Source organism: Ranitomeya imitator, chromosome 5 (assembly GCF_032444005.1).
Source record: "Ranitomeya imitator isolate aRanImi1 chromosome 5, aRanImi1.pri, whole genome shotgun sequence".
In the NCBI taxonomy this organism is placed as follows: domain Eukaryota; kingdom Metazoa; phylum Chordata; class Amphibia; order Anura; family Dendrobatidae; genus Ranitomeya; species Ranitomeya imitator.
Window position 1 is genome coordinate 259,016,293 of NC_091286.1, and position 22,972 is coordinate 259,039,264.

The 22,972-nt window shown below is 42.6% G+C and overlaps 1 protein-coding gene across 2 annotated transcripts in view; it reads right to left on the reverse strand.

Moving 5' to 3' along the window:
• The window catches only part of LOC138680661 (polyamine-modulated factor 1-binding protein 1-like), a 64,474-nt gene extending 42,751 nt beyond the window's left edge, over positions 1–21,723 (reverse strand). Inside the window, exons 1-6 of one of the 2 annotated variants that reach the window (XM_069767969.1) lie at positions 21,593–21,723; positions 16,731–16,828; positions 14,730–14,808; positions 10,656–10,770; positions 9,048–9,232; positions 8,164–8,318 (exon numbers count right to left, since the gene is read on the reverse strand). In XM_069767969.1, coding sequence (XP_069624070.1) covers positions 8,164–8,318; positions 9,048–9,232; positions 10,656–10,770; positions 14,730–14,808; positions 16,731–16,819 — 623 coding nt within the window. In that variant the 5' untranslated portion in view covers positions 16,820–16,828; positions 21,593–21,723. Of the gene's footprint in view, positions 1–8,163; positions 8,319–9,047; positions 9,233–10,655; positions 10,771–14,729; positions 14,809–16,730; positions 16,829–21,448; positions 21,516–21,592 lie in introns of those variants that run through there. The other variant, XM_069767968.1, reaches the window with a different exon arrangement.
• Positions 21,724–22,972: the final 1,249 nt, after the last annotated feature.

The window sequence follows — 22,972 nt, forward strand, 5'->3', positions numbered from 1 at the left end:
AAATTTTTTTTATTTTCACAAGTGTGAAACAGAAAAATAATTAGAGGATGGCACGTCATGTTTGGAGACCCCCTGATGTATCTAAACAGTGGAAACCCCCCACAAGTGACACCATTTTGAACTAGACCCTCAGGGAACTTATCTAGATGTGTGGTGAGCACATGGAACCCCCACTAGGGCTTCTCAGAAGTTTATAACATTGAGCCGTAAAATTAAAGAAATCTAATTTTTCCCACAAAAATGTTTTTTGGCCCCAAATTTTGCATTTTCATAAAGGTAACAGGAAAAAATGGAACACAAAATTTGCTGTGCAATTTCTCCAAAGTACACAGATATCCTATGTGTGTGGGAAAACTACTGTTTGGGCGCACGGCAGGGCTCAGAAAGAAAAGAGTGACGTTTTGGAATGCAGACTTTGATTAAATGGTCTGTGGATGTTATTTCATGTTTGGAGAACCTCTGATGGGCCTAAACATTGGAACTGTCCCACAAGTGATCCCCTTTTGAAAACTAGTCCCCTCAAGGAATTTATCTAAATGTGTGGTGAGCAATCTCAACTCCTAGGTGCTTCACAGAATTTTATAAAGTTGATCTGTGAAAATGTTGTTTTAGCCCCAGTTTTTTCATTTTTGTAAAGATAGCAGGAGAAAATGGACATCAAAATTTGTTGTGCAATTTCTGCTGAGTACACTGATACCCAATGTGTGGTCGAAAACTAATTTTGAGGCACAGTACAAAGCTCAGAAGGGAAGCATCATATTGAAGTTCAGATTTTGCTGGAATGCTTTTAGAGTGCCATGTCACATTGGCAGAGCCCCTGAGGTGACACAATGGGAGAAACCTCCCATATGTGACCTCATTTTCCAAACTACACCCCTAACGAATTCTTCTAGGGCTGCAGTGATCATAATGACACATGTGCCTCACATCATTTTATACCATTGGGCAGTGAAGAAAGAATAATTACATTTTTACCACTAAAATGTTGTTTTAGCCTCCAGTCTTTTAATTTTTCTTAGGGCTAATGGGAAAACATGTACCTCAGTTTGTTGTAAAAATTTCTCCTGACTGGGCCAATACCCTACATTAAGTCGGGAAATACTTTTCAGGCACTATGCAAAGCTAAGAAGGGTGCCATACTATAGCGCATATTTTCCTGTTAAAGGGAACCTGTCACCCCGTTTTTTGAGATTGAGCTATAAATACTGTTAAATAGGGCCTGCGCTGTGTGTTCCTATAGTGTATGTAGTGTACCCCGATTCCCCACCTATGCTGAGAAATAACTTACCAAAGTCGCCGTTTTCGCCTGTCAATCAGGCTGGTCAGGTCGGGAGGGCGTGGTGACATCGCTGGTTCTTCCTCAGCTTTACGTTGGTGGCGTAGTGGTGAACAAGCAGCGCGCGATCTGCGCTGTAATCCCTTGCATCGGTGGGGGCGGCCATCTTCCTGGGGCCGCGCGTGCGCAGATCGAGTGCTCTGCTGCACGGGGCTTCAGGAAAATGGCCGCGGGATGCCGCGCGTGCGCATTAGAGATCGCGGCGGCCATTTTCCCAAAGCCGAGATGCAAACTCGGCTTTGGGAAAATGGCCGCCGCAATCTCTAATGCGCACGCGCGGCATCCCGCGGCCATTTTCCTGAAGCCCCGTGCAGCAGAGCACTCGATCTGCGCACGCGCGGCCCCAGGAAGATGGCCGCCCCCACAGACGAAAGGGATGACAGCGCAGATCGCGCGCTGCTTGTTCACCACTACGCCACTACGCCACCAACGTAAAGCTGAGGAAGAACCAGCGCTGTGAACACGCCCTCCCGACCTGACCAGCCTGATTGACAGGCGAAAACGGCGACTTTGGTAAGTTATTTCTCAGCATAGGTGGGGAATCGGGGTACACTACATACACTATAGGAACACACAGCGCAGGCCCTATTTAACAGTATTTATAGCTCAATCTCAAAAAACGGGGTGACAGGTTCCCTTTAAGGTTTGCGGGTGCCATGACCTACTGGCCTGAGGTGTCAGAACAGCAGAAACCCTCATCAGTGAACCCTTTTACAAACTACACCTCTCAGTGAATTCATCTAGGGGTGCAGTGATCACATTGACACCACAGGTGTATCACAGAATTTTATACCATTGGGCAGTGAAGAAAAAATAATTATATTTTACCACGAAAATTTAGTTCTAGCCCCAGATTTTACATTTTTACATGGGAAAGTAGGTAAAAATGGCATCAAAATGTGTTCCCCAATTTTTGCTGAAAAAGGAAATACCCCATATGTGGCTGTACAGTCCTGCTTAGCCATTAACCATACGGTGAGGCATGGGAGGGACGGAGCGATATTTGACTCCTCAAGCACAGATTTTTCCAGAATAGTTTGCGAACTCCATGAGTGTTTTCCAGAAACAAGCAGTAGTGGATGTTGCTGAGTAAAAATTGAAAACTGCCATTGTAGTGCCCAGTACGTTTGTAGTACCCAGCTCATGCTTCTGGAGACATACACCCATAAATTGGGTAGGTTGTCATAGCTACAGAAATGCCAAACATGTTGTTAAGGCACATTGGGGCTCAGAAGGGAGAGGGGTATTTGGATTTGGGAGTGCAGACTTCTTTGAATTTCTATTTGGGGAGGCGAGGAGCCATTTCACTTTTTCATAGCCTTTCTGCTACCAGTAACGTGGAAGACCCCTATTTTTCCATTGACAGATGACAGACCAAGTGGGAAGCTTTTGTTAGGAACATTTTATATAACATTTGGGATCACATTAATCCTGCGCTCTACACTGTGCACTTATATCGGGTTTTTTTTCATCTAAATCTCTGAGTGACGTGATCCATTCACTATAATGAGCCAGCAATGTTACTCTGGACTACGTCTGGCATCTGTTCAGCAGTGTCCTTCTTTTCAGAAATGCACAAAACTGTGCCTAACGGCACTTTTATGCATGCCTAAAAAGACGGACACCGCCGGATCACATGTCAGACGGCATCCACAGTGCCTCTATCTTCCCCATGATAGGGAATTTTCCACTGGGGGTTCCGTCTGAATGACATATTTCAGAGATTTACACAGAAACCCTGGTGTAAGCGCTCAGCGTAGAGCGCAAGATAAATGTGAGCCGTGCTTTACTGGAATTTTTAGGAGACAAAATTAACAAATCAACAGAAGGTGAACAATTGTTTTTATTTATTTTTACACTGTTCCTCATACAGTATAAGTGATAAAACAACTTTATTGTTCGGATCGGTGCGATACCAGATTTATATTGGGTTTTTTATGTTTGGCTGCTATCACACACGAAAAATAGCTATTTATTTTGCAAAAACTAGTTTTTGCATCACCAAATTTTGATAGCTTTGATTTTGCCATGTTTCTGTTGGCAGAGTCATTTAAGGGCTTGTTTTTGCGGGATGAGTTGTCGTTTTATTGGTACCATTTTTGGTCACATTACATTTTTTGATCGCTTTCTATTCCAATTTTTGGGAGACAAAATGAGCAAAAAACAGCAATTGAGGAATTTGTTTTTTTTGGGAGTTCTTTAATCTCGATCCACGTGTGGTAAAAGTGACATGGCAGCTTTATTCTTCGGGTCAGTACGATTTCAGCGATACCGTATTTTTTTATTTTTTTTTATGTTTTGGCTTTTTTTACACAATAAAAACTATTTTATAGTATATATACTTTTAAGCATTTTATTCTGAGAGCTACAGTACAGAACAACCTCCAGGCTCTGTAAGGGCTATTTGACCAAGAAGGAGAGTGATGGGGTGCTACGCCAGATGACCTGGCCTCCACAGTCACCAGACCTGAACCCAATCGAGATGGTTTGGGGTGAGCTGGACCGCAGAGTGAAGGCAAAAGGGACAACAAGTGCTAAGCATCTCTGGGAACTCCTTCAAGATTGTTGGAAGACCATTCCCGGTGACTACCTCTTGAAGCTCATCATGAGAATTCCAAGAGTGTGCAAAGCAGTAATCAAAGCAAAAGGTGGCTACTTTGTTAAGTATATAATTCCACATGTGTTAATTCAGAGTTTTGATGCCTTCAGTGTGAATGTACAATTTTCATAGTCATGAAAATACAGAAAAATCTTTAAATGAGAAGGTGTGTCCAAACTTTTGGTCTGTACTGTATAAGTTTTTTATTTTTCCACTGATGGAGCTGTATGACTTTTTGCTCAGCGGTATGATGATAACGCATCATATTTTTTCGTTTTTTATTTTTTTTACAATGTTCACTGAAGGGGTTAATTAGTGTGACATTTTTACAGGGCGGGTCGTTCTGGACGCGGTGATACCAAATATGTGTATATTTTTTTCTTCTTAATTTTTTATGGCATAAAAATATTAATTTATTTTTACAATACAGTTGTGCTCAAACGTTTACATACCCCGGCAAAATTTTTGCTTTCTTGGCCTTATTACAGAGAATATGAATGATACACAAAAACTTTTTCTCCACTCATGGTTAGTGGTTGGGTGAAGCCAATTATTGTCAAACTACTGGTCAAACTACTGCGTTTTCTCTTTTTAAATCATAATGACAACTCAAAACATCCAAATGATGCTGGTCAAAAGTTCACATACTCCATTTCTTAATACCGTGTATTGCCCCCTTTAAAATCAATGACAGCTTGAAGTCTTTTGTGGTAGTTGTGGATGAGGTTCTTTATTTTCTCAGATGGTAAACCTACCCACGCTTCTCGGCAAAAACCTCCAGTTCCTGTAAATTGCTGGGCTATCTAAATGAACTGCGTGCTTGAGATCTCCCCAGAGTGACTCAATGATATTGAGGTCAGGAGACAAAGATAGCCACTCCAGAACCTTCACTTTGTTCTGCTGTAGCCAATGACAGGTCAACTTGGCCTTGTGTTTTGGATCGTTGCCATGTTGGAAACTCCAAGTACATCCCATGCGCAGCTTCCGGGCTGATGATTGCAAATTTGCCTCCAGTATTTGCTGATAACATGCTGCATTCATATGTCCTTCAACTTTGACCAAGTTTCCTGTGGCTTTGTAGCTCGCACATCCACAAAACATCAGCGATCCACCTCCGTGCTTTACAGTAGGAATGGTGTTCTTGTCATCACAGGTCTTGTGGACCTCTCTCCAAATGTAACATTTATGGTTGTGGGCCAATAAGTTCAATTTTGGTTTCATCACTCCATCACTACCTTGTTCCAGAAGTTTTGAGGCTTGTCTCTGCGCTGTTTTGTGTATTGTAGGTGAGATACTTTGTGGCATTTGCACAGAAATGGCTTTCTTCTGGCGACTCGACCATGCAGCCCATTTTTCTTCTAGTGCCTCCTTATTGTGCATCTTGAAACAGCCACTCTGCTAGTTTTCCGAGAGTCCAGTATTTCAGCTGATGTTATTTGTGGGTTTTTCTTTGCATCACAAACAATTTTCCTGGCATTTGTGGATGAAATTTTTGTTGGTCTACCTGATTTTCCATTTGTTAATCAAAGTTTGAACGCTGCTGACTGGCATTATCAATTCCTTTGATATCGTTTTGTATCCCTTTCCTGTTTTATACAGTTCAACTACCTTTTCCCGGAGATATGTTGACAATTCTTTTGCTTTCCCCATGACTCACCACCCAGAAACGTCAGTGGCTGGATGAAAGATGCAAGAGTCTGTCTGGATCCCAGAAACTTACTCAGCTTTTATGCACACACACTGATTACAAGCAAACAGGTCACAGGTGAGTGTTACCTTTGGTAGCCATTCAAACCCATTTGTGTCAACTTCTGTGCATTTTATCAGGCCAAAATCACCAGGGTATGTAAACTTTTGATCAGGGTCATTTGGATGTTTTGGGTTGTCATCATGATTTAAAAAGAGAAAACACAGTATTATTACAATAAATGGATTCACCCAACCACTAACCATGAGTGGAGAAAAAGTTTTGAGCACAACTGTATATATATATATATATATATATATATATATATATATATATATATATATATATATATATATATATATATATAATTTTTAAACTTTTTCTTACTTAGTCCTACTATGAGACTTTGACTTTCAGTGCTCTGATCGCAGTTATAAAGCATACTAATGAAGCAGCATGGCCCCAAACGGAGGGCAGAGCGGGCTCCCTCCTTCTGCCTTGTAAATGCGGTGAATTATATTGATCGTAGCATTTACGGTGTTAATCTGATGGGAGTGGTGCGGGAACTGCTCCTGGCAGTGAGTGCCGGGTGTCAGGTGTCAGAATCGCTAAATACTCGGCGGTGATCACTCACGTACAGCTGATGAAGATGAGTCATCACCGCACTTCTCATGATGTTGCCTCATTCGCGCCACCAGGCCTTGCATCTCTTTGTTGCATCGTTTGCATTTTGCACGCATGCCTGCCTTACCGATAGGCGAAGGAGCTTCATTAAAATATTCCCAAACTGGGTCTCTTTTACGGCCTGCTGCCATTATAAGGAAAGAATGTAATAAACCTCAGATCGTACACACAAACAGATCCAGACTTGTCTGTCTGTGGCTATGCTGCAGTATTGTGCTCAAAGTTTCACTTTCATTTTCTTGTCTGCTTGCCCTTCCTCCTCCTCACACTTAGATTCACATTCTTCTTGTGTTGTGCAGATCTATTCCACTCCAAACAATCAGAAACATATTGTCTAACTTCTTGGACTTGGCACTGAAGGGGTTGATTCTGTATTCATAGGTTTGTAGAACAATAGGATTAAGGTCTTTTTCTCAACTCTGTTCATGTTGTAACATTTTTGCCGTGAAGAAGAGGCTGGGACCTCTGCGGAGTCAAATTCAGTTAGGTAGAAACTTTGATTTAAATCACTGATTTAAATCAAGCCTTACTGACTAGTGATTTAAATCGTGATTTAAATCGTGATTTAAATCAGTTAGATTTAAATCAAATCCACCCTAATAATTTCCACAACTGGATGTGTTTAAATAAAATGTTCCTGTGCTGAGATAATCTTATAAATGTGCCCCTGCTGTGTGCTGTGTAATGGCTGTGTCTGACCGTACAGCGACATGGTCTGACCATACCACAGCTCCCGGGCAGGGAGGAAGAAAAAGAGTATACAGACATTACAGCATGGGATCAGAGCGGATTCTTTTTGTGAGCTAAAACCTATCACTGCCTGTTTTTGAAAAATGTTTTACCTCAAAGAAAGAATTATTTGCGATCCCGTGCTGCAATGACTTTATACTTTTTTGCTTCCTTCCCAGCCCAGAAGCTGTGGTACGAACAGATCATGTTCCTGAACGGTCAGAAACAACCATTACACAGTACACATAATTTACACATCCAATTGTAGAAATTATTATTTTTCCAAGATCTACAGATTAAAATGAACTTTGCTCATAGGGCAACCCCTTTAAGGTTCCTTTATATATGTCATCTAGTAGGTCTTGGTGGGATGTAAGGAGTATCATCTCTGCTCCTAGAGAGTGACATGCCAATGTAAGGAGATTTTTGGCCATGCATGCTCTTCTGGGAAATTAAATATGCAAATTGTCTCTTCAAAGAGGAAAAGGACTTCTGAAAATAGTAATCTTAATAATCAATATCAACCCTTCCTAAATTAGGATAAAAGCCAAACCAGGTCTTCTTTAAAAGTTCAGGAAGAACATTCATGACCTTAGGCCTACTACTTTTATGTGATTACATTTTAGTCACCCCTTTGCTGGGCTAGAATTTGACATACAGTTCAGTATGTGGTGAACACAATGGTATAATCTATTCTTTAGTCATCTTATTACTTAGCTATCAGATTGCTTTTTTATCCTACATTACAATGAAGAATATACGGAGGTGGCAACACTGCAGCAGGTTTTCCTAGGATGGATGAAGGTCATTGATATCGATCATTAGGGCTTTCAGCATTTAGAAGACACCATATTGACACTGCAGTCACAGCTGGATTTGGAGGGGTGAGGCTAGGAGCTGTAGCACAATAAGGCGTCCTGAATGTTAGCTACTTCTGGCTTTTAGAACGCAGTTAGACCTGTTTCACGAACCTGTCAGTCGCAATCTGATTGTCGACCGCAATGTCAGGAGACCCGTGGTCGGTTTACACTTGGACTGTAAATGTTGGATGTGTGAAACCGGCCTTAGTCAGATAATGCTCTTACTCCAACGTACTAATGAGCTGTCAGAGGAAACAGATCTGGGCACCTTAAATCAAGCGTCAGGTGATTCTGGGTCCCGGTTGTGTGCTTGATCAGTTTTTCCTCCATTTCATGCCTGGCTGAATTCACTTTCAGCAGCTCCATTCTCTTCTGTGACAGTTGTTTTTCCGTCTCTTTTTGTTGCTCCATTCTTTGCTTCAGCTGTTCAAAATAGCAAAAATGACAAACTTGAGAAACGTATACACAAGTGACAAAGTACTGGCATGTCAGCACTCGTGACGCTGCTCTAATACTTTGTATGGAAAAACATGCATGGCTATGGACCTACAGATAAAGTGCATTGATTCAGCTTCTCTCCTGTGCACAAGAAGGTTAAATGGTCACTGCCAACCAACTTTCCATGAATCACTATTACAAGCAAATAAAGAAACGTAAATTTTCTGATCAAAGAAAAATTGCTTCTTTCTTCGCTCATAAGCCACTTTTTCTCCTGTTCGCACCTCCTGAACTCATCACATAGTCAGCTCCAAATCCTTACTGATCAAAGCAAAAGGAACTACAAGATGAGCTCCCCTCTCCGTAGAGCCATATTATAACCTATGGAAAGGGATGAGTGAGGAGCACTCAGCATGGTGTCAGTTCTCAAATTCCATGTCACCAATGTCGCTGCTGTAACCTTTGGAGAAATAAGTGTGAGCCTCAATGTTACAGCGTCATGTAACATCAGGCCTATTCTTCATAGACAGTAGCCTACAGTCATGGCCGATTCTCCCAAGTACCATGTCACCCAACAAGAGACTATGACCACTTGATGGGGAAAGGCCTCCACCTCTACTGATGCAATACTGTTGCCAATGCTACACAGTGAGTGGCAAACGAGATGAGAGGTGACTTCCACACTTGGGCCTTTATGTCTGTTAGATACTGTACCTGTGTCTGAAAAGTAGATATTCTTTGTCCACTGTTGGTTACGTTGGCCGTCTCACGCTCTAACTCCTGCTTGCTTAGAAGTATCTCCATCTCCTTCTGAGACATCCTTCTGTCAGTGAGCTCCTTCCCTTTCTTCAGCCGAACGATATCTTCAATCAGTTGTTGCTTTTCTTTGGAATGGGACTCTACAGTAAATATATAAGGTCAATAAGTTACTTAGGACTTCTTTTTGGAACAAGAAAAAACACTGCAACATTGCAGAAACGCCAACATGTCACTTCAGTGTAGAATGCACCATCATGGTTGAGTTATTAAAAGTTGTGATCTCAGAACACCTGAAAAGGTATTTCATACTTAAAAGGGATATCTGAGAATTTGTAAAAAAAAAAAAAAAAGTGCCTAAACACTAGAGTCATAGAATGTTAAAGTTGAAGGGATCTCCTGGGTCATCGTGTCCAACCCCCTGCTCAATAATACAGGATTCACTAAACCATCTCAGACTGATGTCTGTCAGCCTCTGTTGAAGCCTTCTATTGAAGGAGAACTCACCACCTCTCGTGGCAGCCTGTTCTACTTAATGATCACCCTCACTGTCAAAAAGTTTCATCTAATATCTAATCTGTATCTTTTCCCTTTGAGTTTCATTCCATTGTTTCTCGTGTTTCCATGTGCCAGTGAGACTAATTATGATCCCCCTACACTGTGACATCACTTCAGATATTTGTAGACAACTATTAAGTCTCCTCTTAGCCTAACAGTAACAGTCTTTCAGCCTAACACTCTTAGCCTAACACTAACAGGCAGGTAATTGCTACCTACCTGCCTGTTGTGCTTGACGCCGCTCCGGCCAGAGATTCATTTTATTGACAGCTGGATTCCTGCAGCCTAACAAGGGGGGAGCCGGCTGTCAATCAGCATCACGTCGGCAGTGACATCCCGTCAACAGAGCATGGTGGAAAAAAGCCATCTGTCGACGTAATGTCAGCAGAGTCGCAAGCAGGAACAGTCTGATCTCTCTCTGTCAGCGAAGAACGGCGGCCAGCACAACAGGCAGGTAGGTAGAAACTACCTGTCTGTTAGCATTTAAACACTTTTTTTTTTTTTACAAAATCCAGGATATCCCCTTTAAGTCATACACTCATAAACAAGTTGCATCTTATACTTTGATATTTTAATGGAAAAAACATGTGTCAATTTGGAGGAACCATGAATAAAGTGTGCAGAACTATGGTCCCCAAGACGGGGATTATGTGTTGCAAACTGCTGTGTGTGTTTTTGAGTTTCCAACATTACGATTTAGAAATTCATAGCAAAAAACCATGCAATGGTTTGTGGTGTATAAAGACAGCCAAAGGGTCTCCGTGAGCGTATATTCGCAAGAGTTAAATTTGCGGCAGAAATTTCTGTCTGATAATCCACTCCTTTCATTTCAAAATTATTGTTTTGGCTGCAAGCGCAAGGATTTCTACAAAATGGAACAGACGCAGAACTTTCTGCAAGAAAACTTACACATGTGAACATACTTCTATTGTTAACTCTTTTTCATTCATTGTTGCACTTTAAAATGGAAAATTAAAGAGTAAAGATGAATTTATATGTAGCTAAAACCTTCAGCTTCTCTGATCTGCCCTCCGAGAGATTCTTGATCTCGCTGGACCATGAGCATATGAGCATCTTTGCGCTTCCCTTCCACCTTCAGACCCTCACATTCAGAGCGTAGATCCTGAGGAACACAAAACACGTACTAGTCGGTGGAGGTACATACATGACGTTTTCAAATGTATATATTTGTAAAAGTTTTTCCTGGTCTCGGTGTTGTGTGCAAACTCCTTTCTCCGTTCCCGTATTTCCTTCTGCAGCAGAAGACAGGACTATAAGTTTTTGGGAGAACAGAACCTTGCATCAAACACCTGCAGCGAACGGCCGTCTGCTGTACCATACAGACGTTAAAGGACAGTATTACATTTACCATGTAACACAAGGACCAAATAATACCGCCACTCAATGGCCACATATTAAATCGTACCTCCATCAATCAGTGACTCAATAATATTACCACACTGGTCCTGAATAAAGTGCACTATAGAAAGACCAATATTAGCACGATACACTGGCCATATAGTGGTTTAGACTAGCATTACACAGGTGCCCTACAGTCCATAGAAGAGACACATCTAAAGCCTCTGCGATGACATCTTCTCTGATTGCACTCATCCACTTAACCTTTTTTACGTCAATCACCCTTGACCTTTATCATGACTCTTCCAAGCCATAATTTATCTGCAGAGTTTGATGCCCAGGAATATTTTGCATTTTTGCTTTTCTTACCTATTTCCCATCCTTTAGCTGTTGTCCCCAAAACTATAACTACCCCTAAAGGTGCTTAACAGATGCCCAAGACAGTACAAGTGCCCCACATAGAATTAGGGCCCGATTCGATAAGACTAGTACTGTGCATGCCAGTCTTAAAGGGGACCTGTCACCAGAAAAACGCTATTGACCTGCAGATATAGGGATAATCTGCAGGTTAATAGCGTTACCAACCTGCCCAGTGCCTGCACTTAGCCAAATGCTGCAGGGAGAAAATTAACTTTAATCTCCCTGGCAGCGTTCCGGTTTCAGTCAAGGATGTGGCACTGGTTCAGGGCGGCTTTAATGCAAATCCAGTGTAAGTCAGGGCCGGGGGCACAGTTACAGCCGGCGCTCTGTATACTCAGAGCAGTGACTGAACCCGCGCTGGCGCTGCTTCCAAGACTAGGACTGGAACGCTGCCAGGGAGTATAAAATTCATTTTCTCCCCACAGCGTTCAGCTAAGTGCGGGCACCGAGCAGGTTAGCAATGATATTAGATTAACCTTAGATTAACCCCATATCTGCAGGTTGAGATGTGCCTAACTCATTAAGAGGCACTCTCCGTTAAATAATTTGGTGCACTTTACAAGTGTTGTGTGCCCCGACAGAAATTTTACTCCATTGAAGGACTGGAGGACATTTCTGCCAAAATTTAGGCCACTAAAATGGCATAAATTTTCATGAATTAGATAGGCGTCTCAGCCACATCCCTTAGAAGGAATGTAAAGTCATAAAACTGCTGAAAACACTTTCATGAATGGGAGTCATAATATCCACCTTTGTGCCCTCCGCATTTAGAGTCCACCCTTTGTGCTCCACCGTTATAGTGCCCCCTTAGTGCCTGAAAAAACATTATTAGTACCTTAAAGAGTAAGTAAACTTATTTGTTTTTAGTAATCAGCTTTTGTAAATGTATATATCTTTGTAATGACCTTACTTTGCTTCCCTGTATCTTTAAGGGGAACCTGTCAGCAGGTTTGTCCGATGCGCGTTACAGCCACCCCCTTTCAGGGCTGATATGCAGCATTCTATAAGGCTGTAGATAAACTCCCGATCCGACCTGTAAGAGAAGAAAAATAAATTTTATTATACTCACCTGTGGGACAGTCCAGTTCAATGGGTGTCACTGGTCTTGGTCTTACGATCCCCGTCCTCCTGCTTGCTTCATGTGGATGATGTGTCCCTGCATCATCCACACAGACTCCCCGGAATCGCGCTCCTGCGCAGGCGTACTTATCTGCCCTGTTGAGGGCAGAGAAAAGTACTGCAGTGCACAGGCGCCGAGAAAGGTCATAGAGGTCCAGCGCCTATGCTCTGCAGTACTTTGCTCTGCCCTCAACAGGGAAGATTAGTACGCCTGCGCAGGAGCGCGAATCCGGGGAGTCTTTGTGGATGATGCAGGGACGCGTCATCCACATGAAGCAAGTGGCAGGATGGCATCACAAGAAGATGGGAGGATCTGGACCAAGAACAGCGATGCCCATCGGAAGCCCCCAGGTGAGTATAATAAAAGTTATTTTTCTTCTCTTACAGGTCGGGTCGGGGGCTTATATACAGCATTATAGAATGCTGTATATCAGCCCTGAAAGGGGGTGGCCGTAACTCGTATCGTACAAACCTGGTAACAGGTTCACTTTAACACCATGCTGAAAGTGCTGGCTTCTCTGCCTAGTTCATTCTTAGTAGCTGATTTCAAATACAGGTCTAGCAAAAACATGGACTCAGAGTGAGTTTCTTTGCACCCCTCCCTTGCTCAGATAGCATTCCCTGTGTGAGTATAATAAGGGACGCAGCAGAGAACATCACTCTCTTGAGTACAAATTTGGCTAGACCTGTAGTTGAAATCAACTACTAAGACTCAACTAGGCCAGTGATGGCGAACCTTTTAGGGACCAAGTGCCAAAACTGCAACCCAAAACCCACTTATTTATCACAAAGTTCTAACACGGCAATTTAACCTGGGGCTCGTGCGTACATTACAGGAGGAATACAAAATACTCTACCATACACACACACACACTGCTTCACCGCAAAATACACATATACACACACACACACACTGCCTCTCTGCAAAAAAATATACACACACTGTCCCCCTCTGCAAAAAATATGCACATACACTGTCCCTCTGCAAAAAATATGCACACACTGTCCCTCTGCAAAAAATATGCACACACATTGTCCCTGTGCAAAAAATATACACACACTGTCCCTCTGCAAAAAATATACACACACACTGTCCCTCTGCAAAAAATATACACACACACCGTCCCTCTGCAAAAAATATGCACACACACTGTCCCTCCGCAAAGTGAATTGCGGTGAACTCTCTGAGCTCAGCGCTGTACCATGAGAGTTTCTCACTGCGCTAGCGGTGATCTCAACGAGGTCACTGCAGTTCATTTGCCCCACACGATACGCAGCCTCAGTGACCGGCGGTAACCTTGTTGATGTCACCTCTGGTCACTGATGCTGCGCATGACAACGTAGCAAACACTGGATGTTCGGGGCCCCCATTCAAGTGAATGGGTCCGGGCTCAGGTCCGGGTACCCGGACCTGAATTTTTTTTTAACTGTTTGGCCAAACCTGAACATCAAGGGGTCCGCCCATCTCTACAGCTCACACCAAGAGGAAGCAGTGTATCTGTGTCCTGGAAACTAAAAGAAGTGATGCACCTCAGGATGTGATGTATACTGAAGGCTGAAAAGGAGTGATATACTGCAGGACAGGCTAATTAGACAGGGCTGAAAGATGTGATATACTGAGAGGAGTGATATACTGCAAGATGGGGCTCTGTACACAGGGAGCGAAGAGGTGAGATATACAACAAGATGAGGCTATAAGAATAGAGCCGCCCACCCTGACATGGGAAGATGAATGCACCGAGGAGCAGAAGGAGATAAAAAAAAGGTACAATAAGGAAACATTATAATGGGCTTAGTCTGTATACTGACAATAAGGATGCATTTTCTGCCCTTTGTGAAAAATAATGCTATTATTTTGCCACTGCAAAGTTATGAGAATCTCATTAACTGAAAACTACAAATAAAGATTAGACAACAACCACAAGACTGATTTCATCACCCCAGGTATCATTTTAATCAGTATAACGGCACCAACCTGATACTGTCTTTAGGTTACTGTGCACAATCCTGCTGACAGGTTCCCTTTAAATATCATCAAACGTTATTCTGCAGCATAAGGACAATGCAAGTATACCCTCGAATATGGTGTGCGTTCCATGGGCTACATTCACCGTAGGTTACCCTAGGTGTCTGTAGATTCACCAGTTAGCATTTGGTCAGATTAGGAGATAATTGGTCTCTTACCTGGAGCTTCCTGTACAGATGATCCGCTTCTAGTGTGAGCTGAGGCTGAAGGTCTGTAGCCTTTTTAGTCTGCTCACGAGTGAGGATCTTCAATTAAGGATCTATGTAATGATCATATGAATGAGGTCCATTGCTGGTAAAACCAGCAGACAGTTATGCCTTATTCTAGATGTTATTTTCATTCTTCCAAAAACCAGGTCTAAAATAAACGAATAAATCAAATCTATAATATTTGAGTTTCTTAAGTAAATTGTAATAGTAAATGACATAACGCAATACTGAATTTATTACAACTGTACAGTCATGGCCAAAAGTATTGACACCCCTGCAATTCTGTCAGATAATAATGACTGCAAACACAAATTATTTGGTATTATTATCTTCATTTAATTTGTCTTAAATGAAAAAAACACAAAAAGAATTGTCCTAAAGCCAAATTGGATATAATTCCACACCAACCATAAAAAAGGGGGTGGACAAAAGTATTGGCACTGTTCGAAAAATCATGTGATGCTTCTCTAATTTGTGTAATTAACAGCACCTGTAACTTACCTGTGGCACCTAACAGGTGTTGGCAATAACTAAATCACACTTGCAGCCAGTTGACATGGATTAAAGTTGACTCAACCTCTGTCCTGTGTCCTTGTGTGTACCACATTGAGCATGGAGAAAAGAAAGAAGACCAAAGAACTGTCTGAGGACTTGAGAAACCACATTGTGAGGAAGCATGAGCAATCTCAAGGCTACAAGTCCAACTCCAAAGACCTGAATGTTCCTGTGTCTGCCGTGCGCAGTGTCATCAAGAAGTTTAAAGCCCATGGCACTGTGGCTAACCTCCCTAGATGTGGACGGAAAAGAAAAATTGACAAGAGATTTCAACGCAAGATTGTGCGGATGTTGGATAAAGAACCTTGACTAACATCTAAACAAGTTCAAGCTGCCCTGCAGTCTGAGGGTACAACAGTGTCAACCCGTACTATCCGTCGGCATCTGAATGAAAAGGGACTGTATGGTAGGAGACCCAGGAAGACCCCACTTCTTACCCCGAGACATAAAAAAGCTAGGTTGGAGTTTGCCAAAATTTACCTGAAAAAGCCTAAAACGTTTTGGAAGAATGTTCTCTGGTCAGATGAGACAAAAGTAAAGCTTTTTGGGCAAAGGCATCAACATAGAGTTTACAGGAGAAAAAAAGAGGCATTCAAAGAAAAGAACACGGTTCCTACAGTCAAACATGGCGGAGGTTCCCTGATGTTTTGGGGTTTCTTTGCTGCCTCTGGCACTGGACTGCTTGACTGTGTGCATGGCATTATGAAGTCTGAAGACTACCAACAAATTCTGCAGCATAATGTAGGGCCCAGTGTGAGAAAGCTGGGTCTCCCTCAGAGGTCATGCGTCTTCCAGCAGGACAATGACCCGAAACACACATCAAAAAGCACTAGAAAATGGTTTAACAGAAAGCACTGGAGACTTCTAAGGTGGCCAGCAATGAGTCCAGACCTGAATCCCATAGAACACATGTGGAGAGATCTAAAAATGGCAGTTTGGAGAAGGCACCCTTCAAATATCAGGGACCTGGAGCAGTTTGCCAAAGAAGAATGGGCTAAAATTCCAGCAGAGCATTGTAAGAAACTCATTGATGGCTACTGGAAGTGGTTGGTCGCAGTTACTTTGGCTAAAGGTTGTGCAACCAAGTATTAGGCTGAGGGTGCCAATACTTTTGTCTGGCCCATTTTTGGAGTTTTGTGTGAAATGATCAATGTTTTGCTTTTTTGCTTCATTCTCTTTTGTGTTTTTTCATTTAAAACAAATTAAATGAAGATAATAATACCAAAGAATTTGTGTTTGCAATCATTTTCAGGAATAAACTGAGTATTATCTGACAGAATTGCAGGGGTGTCAATACTTTTGGCCATGAATGTAGGTATTACATAACTATTTCACTCAGGGAAAGCTATTGTACTCTATGCACTCTTCCCATTATTCCCCACTGGTAAAGGATATAGGAAGTTAGCCTCAAGTTCAAGAAAGTATATCTGTTGTTGCAGGTTCCGGATATATTCTCCTTCCACTTCAAATTTTGCAGACTCCATATTTTCTATCTAAAACAAGAAAAAAGCATGAATAAGTGCTTAAAAAGTTGTATATACGCATATATATACAGTGTTGACGCTCTTGTAGAAAATGTATAGTTGCACACCCTTTGGAATAAATAACTGGAATCAATCACTTCCTATAATCATCAACAAGCTTCTTACAAGTGGAATTTTGGAGCACTCTTCTTTTGCAAACTGCTCCAGGTCTCTCGCATTTGATTGGTGTATTCTCCCAACAGTAATTTTAAGATTTCTCCACAGTTGTTCAATGAGATTTAGATCCAGACCCATTGCTGGCCACTTACTTCCTAACTCTCTGACACTTTATTTCCATCCATTTCTGGTTGCCTCTTGTAGTATGTTTGGAGACATTGTCCTGTTGGAAGACCCATGATGCAAACCCAGTTGTCTAACCTCGGGCACTACATTGTGAAATAAAATCCTTTGGTAATCTAAAGATTTCGTGATGCCTTGCACAGTCAAGGCACCAGTGCCAAGGGTAGCAAAACAACCCCCAAACAACTTTGAACCTCCACCATTTTTCACTGTAGGTACTTTGTTCTTTTCTTTGAAGGCCTCATTCCGTTGTTGGTAAACGGTAGTATGATGTGCTTTACCAAAAAGCTCCATCTTGGTCTTATCTGTCCACAAGAGTTTCTGTTTTCCATGCTTAGTGTGGCACACACAGACACACAATACAAAAGATTGAGCACTCGAGCCCCGATTCATCAAGATCAGCAATTTTCATAACGATCTTGATGAGGGGGCATGGTGGAGTCAGACACTCCTGGCGTGAAATTTCTGGCATACCGAAACACCAAAGCTCATTATCAATTTGATGATTTGTAACATCTAACCCCAGTTCCATATGTATACTCATGTCCAGGTGGTGTAACTATAGCCAATAAGTCCATTGTGTACACGGGGTATACGTCTGTGTCCATCTTTATGTGATGTCTTTCTCCCTTATTTTGGCCCCTGTATTATTCAGTATCTCCATATGAAAAATCATGAGTGGTTTGTGGTATCGATTTTTAATCCAACTCAATTGGATTACCTCACTTATGTAACTATTCCAGTTTTGCCCTTCCAAAATCTTCTTCCAAATCTTGTCCCTAGTAGCATATTTACACACCCTCCATGCACTTAATAGGACTCTGTACCTGTACTGTACAGATACTGGCTGGTGACCGGGTCATGCTATTTAATACAGTTATGTCTGAAAATGTTGGCACCCTTGAAACTGTTCCAGAAAATGAAATATTCCAGAAAATTACTGCAATTACACATGCTTTGTTATGTACATGTTGATTTCCTTTGTGTGTATTGGAACAACACAAAAAAATGATACACACTGCAAATTGGACATAATGTCACACAAACCCCCCAAAATGGGCAGGATAAAACTGTTGGAACCTTTCTAAAAATGTGGGTAAACGACTATGTTTCAAGCATGTTCAAACTCACCTGTGGCAAGTAACAGGTGTGTGTAATATGAAACTCACATCTAAAACCAGATAAAAAGAGGAGAAGTTGCATTGAGTGTCTGTGTGTGCTACACTAAGCATGGAGAACAGAAAGAGAAGAGAACTGTCTGAGGACTTGAGGTCCACAATTGTTGAAAAATATCAAAAATCTCAAGGTTAAGTTTTGCAGACAGAGGAGATCCAACCAGACCTTTTTGGTAAAGCAAATCATTCCACTGTTTACTGAAAAAAAGAATAAGGCCTACACAGAAAAGAACACAGTACCTACCATCAAATATGTTAGACGTTCAAAGATGTTTTGGGGTTGTTTTGCCATCTCTGGCACTGGCGCCTTGCCTGTGTGCAAGGCATCATGAAATTTGAAGATTACCAAAAGATTTTGGGTCACAATGTGGTACCCAGTGTCAGAAAGCTGTGTTTGCATCCTAGGTCATGGGTCTTCCAGCAGGACAATGACCCCAAATATACTTTAAGAAGAGAAAAAATAGAGTAGTCAGCTCACCAATGTGGGAGTATAGAGCTGAAGTTTCCAAAGCCACCACAGATCAAGATTGAGCGTACATCAAAATCCACAATAGACTACCTAAAAATGCGCAAGCTGAAGATTTACAATGGTCCTTACAGTCCCCTGATCACAACATCTTTGAAAATCTGTGGTTGGACCTGAAAAGAACAGTGCATGCAAGCTGTGAAAAGGGGGTGCAAAAGGGGGTGCCACTAGGTACTAACCATGCAGAGTGCCCAAACTTTTGTATCGGCCCAATTTCCTTTTTATAATTTGTAAAATGTAATATATATATACCGTATATACTCGAGTATAAGCCGAAATTTTCAGCCCATTTTTTTGGGCTGCAAGTCCCCCTCTCGGCTTATACTCGAGTCATACCCAGGGGTCGGCAGGTGAGGGGGAGCGGGGGCTGTCTAATTATACTCACCTGCTCCTGGCGCTGTCCTGCAGGTCCCTGGCTCCCCGGCGCCTCAGCTTCTTCCTGTACTGAGCGGTCACATGATACCGCTCATTACAGTAATGAATATGTGGCTCCACCTCCCATTGGGGTGGAGCCACATATTCATTACTGTAATGAGCGGTAACGGTGACCACTCAGTACAGGAAGAAGCTGCGGAGCTGGGGAACCAGGGACTGCACAGCGCCAGGAGCAGTTGAGTATAACGGGGAGGGGAGTGCTGCGTGATATTCACCTGCTCCCTGTTCCGGGCGCCTCTCCGTCTTCAGCGTCTTCTGCAGTGACGCTCAGGTCAGAGGGCGCGGTGATGTGGTTAGTGCGCGTCCTCTGCCTGAACGTCAGTGCAGAAGACGCTGAAGACGGAGCGGCGCCGGAATGAAGTCAGGAGAATATTGAAAGTGCCGGGGGCCTGAGCGACGGAGAGGTGAGTATGTGATTTTTTTTTACCGCAGCAATAGCAAATGGGGCAAGTGTGTGTATGGACCATCTTATGGAGCCATAACGTTTGTGCGCACTATATGGGGCAGGTGACTGTACGGAGCATCTTATGGGGCCATAATCAACGTTTGTGCAGCACTATATGGGGCAAATATCTTTATGGAGCATCTTATGGGGCCATAATTAACGTTTGTGCAGCATTGTATGGGGCAAATGTCTGTATGGAGTATCTAATGGGGCCATAACGTTTGTGCAGCACTATATGGGGCAAATATCTTTATGGAGCATCTTATGGGGCCATAATTAACGTTTGTGGAACATTATATGGGGCAAGTGTCTGTATGGAGCATCTTATGGGGCCCATCATAAACTTTATCGAGCATTATATGGGGCATATTTTAATATGGAGCATCTTATGGGGCCATCATAAACTTTATGGAGCATTATATGAGGCTCCTGATTCAATATGGATATTCAAAAACACTTAACCTACTGATGTCTCAATTAATTTTACTTTTATTGGTATCTATTTTTATTTTTAACATTTACCGGTAGCTGCTGCATTTCCCACCCTAGGCTTATACTCGAGTCATTAACTTTTCCCAGTTTTTTGTGGCAAAATTAGGGGGGGTCGGCTTACGCTCGAGTATATACTATATACTATATAATATATATATATATATATATATATATATATATAATCCAAAGAAAATGTGTCATTGTTAACCTTCGGCCGTTTAGAGATCATTTAATTGTCAACTTGCTTAACTTTTCACAATATCAATAATCTAAACCAGGGTGCCCAAACTTTTACATGACACTATACTTCATTTTCTGCAGCAATTTCAAGGGTGCCAAAACTTTCAAGCCATGATTGTATATTATGGCCGGACCATACATTACAAGCACTTTTTACCATTTACCTTTCATGTCTCCCCTATTTCTTCACCGGTTGTAAGCTTGCGAGCAGGGCTCTTGTGGACACATTGTGGATTTATAACCCTAAGGCCACGTTCACACTAGCAGTATTTGGTCAGTATTTTACCTCAGTATTTGTAAACCAAAACCAGGAGTGGAACAATTAGAGGAAAAGTATAATAGAAACATATGCACAACTTCTGCATTTATCACCCACTCTTTTTTGGCTTACAAATATCAAGGTAATAAACTTACAAAATATTGAACGTGGCCTGAAAGTTTTTTTCAGTCTATGTTACTGATATACTTACCTGTAATGTTTCCATCAAAATTTGTTAGTTTGGTCTAATTATTTTCTTTTTAAGTGGGAGAACTTGCACAATTGGTGGCTGACTAAATACTTTTTTCCCCACTGTATATATATATGTGCTTGACATTAATTGCCCATAGTTATGTTTATCATCAGAACACACAATCACCTTCATGATTACATGACTAGGAGCCTGCGTCTGGTATAGTGCTGGCCTGTAGCGGAGGATGGGTAGACTACAGTCATGGTTATGATATGTATGTATATATATCATCTATAATTACAGCCACATGCAGGTATATGCAGATCTCCTTATTTCCATGCCTGGAGTACTAGGAGTGCTGCTTGCACTGCCACCTAGTGGCGGCTAGGTGCCCTACAATGCATTCTACCTCCGCTAACACTGCCAGGCGCCTGCGCATCCTTTTCTCCGTAGCAGGCAGCAGTGTCGGGGTGACATTTTAGGAACTAGTGCTTTGCCCCCTGTATTAGCAGACGTGTACACTACCAGAACACGGCGGACAGCGGCCTTTCCTCTCTGTTCAGTCACTCACGCTTCCTGTGTGAAGGAGGACGCGCGCCGGTTGCCATGGCTGCAGCCACTTCCGGTGTGATGGAGGCGGACAGAGACGAGTAGCTGCAGAATACGCACGTTATGGTGGTCATTCTAGGCGCAGGCTTCCGTTTCCATACATTACTCCGGTCTCCGGTCGCAGCCGCTGCCCCGCTACAGCGCTTCGTCCCTTTATAAGGCATAATGTAGTCTTCCCCACCAGCTCCATAGACTTCTGTGTCCGTGGTAAAAATGTGTCCAGTGAGCGCCCCCTTGTGGATGCTTCAGATACTGCAGGTGTGTCCTGTAATGAGCCGCTGCTTCGTCAGCCATGTGCCCCCTCTGCCATGCCCCATCCCCCACCTTCCAGGGTTTTGTTTCCTTTGTCACGTCACACAGTGTCCCCAGTGCACGCCTGGCACCCTGTACTCCTAGGGAATGGGGAGACATTTTTTTTTAGCGGATCAGACGTGGAGCAGGAGTTCTCCCCCTCACAAACTAAGGATATGTTCACATGCTGCTTCATTCCTCATTGGCTGCTGCGTTCAGTTTGAATTCTGGGAACTTACGATTCCGGTATCCGATACGCGGGAAGTATCGGAATTCGGTATCGGAATTCCGATACCGCAAATATCGGCCGATACCCGATACTTGCGGTATCGGAATGCTCAACACTAGTGATGAGCAAACCCGATCTGGAAATTACTTATTTTCCCTTTTGCTGAGGTCCCGACCTGTGTGGAGAGTCACGATAATGTATAAAATGTAATATGATTATTAGTTTTCTGTTGTGAATTTTGTTGTCGGGCTCCCTCCTGTGGTCATGAATGGTACTTCGGCTGGTTCTGTCCATGGACTTTCTCTGGTGGCTGTGGGTGTTTCTGAGTTTCCTTCCACAGGTGACGAGGTTAATTCGTTAGCTGCTGCTCTATTTAACTCCACTTAGATCATTGCTCCATGCCACCTGTCAATGTTCCAGTATTGGTCTAGTTCACTCCTGGATCGTTCTTGTGACCTGTCTTCCCAGCAGAAGCTAAGTGACTGCTTGTTTTTCTCTGGTTTGCTATTTTTCTGTCCAGCTTGCTATTTTGATTTTTTGTCTTGCTTGCTGGAAGCTCTGGTGCGGATCCGCAGCTGCAATGTAAACCTATGGGAAACGCAATCCGCAGTGCACATGCTGCGGAAAAAAACGCACGGAAACACAGCGATTTACATTCTGCCTCATGTCAATTATTTCTGCCGAATCCGCAGCGGTTTTACACCTGCTCCATAATAGAAAACTGCAGGCGTAAAACCGTAATGGAATCCACACAAAAACCGCAGTAAATCCGCAGGAAAAACGCAGTGTTTTTGCCCTGCGGATTTATCAAATCCGCTGCGGAAAAATCCGCAGTGGACCATTCTAAGTGTGCACATACCCTAATGGCATACCCCACCTAATGCTGTACATGGAAACGTGGCCGCGCATTGCCGCTCTCT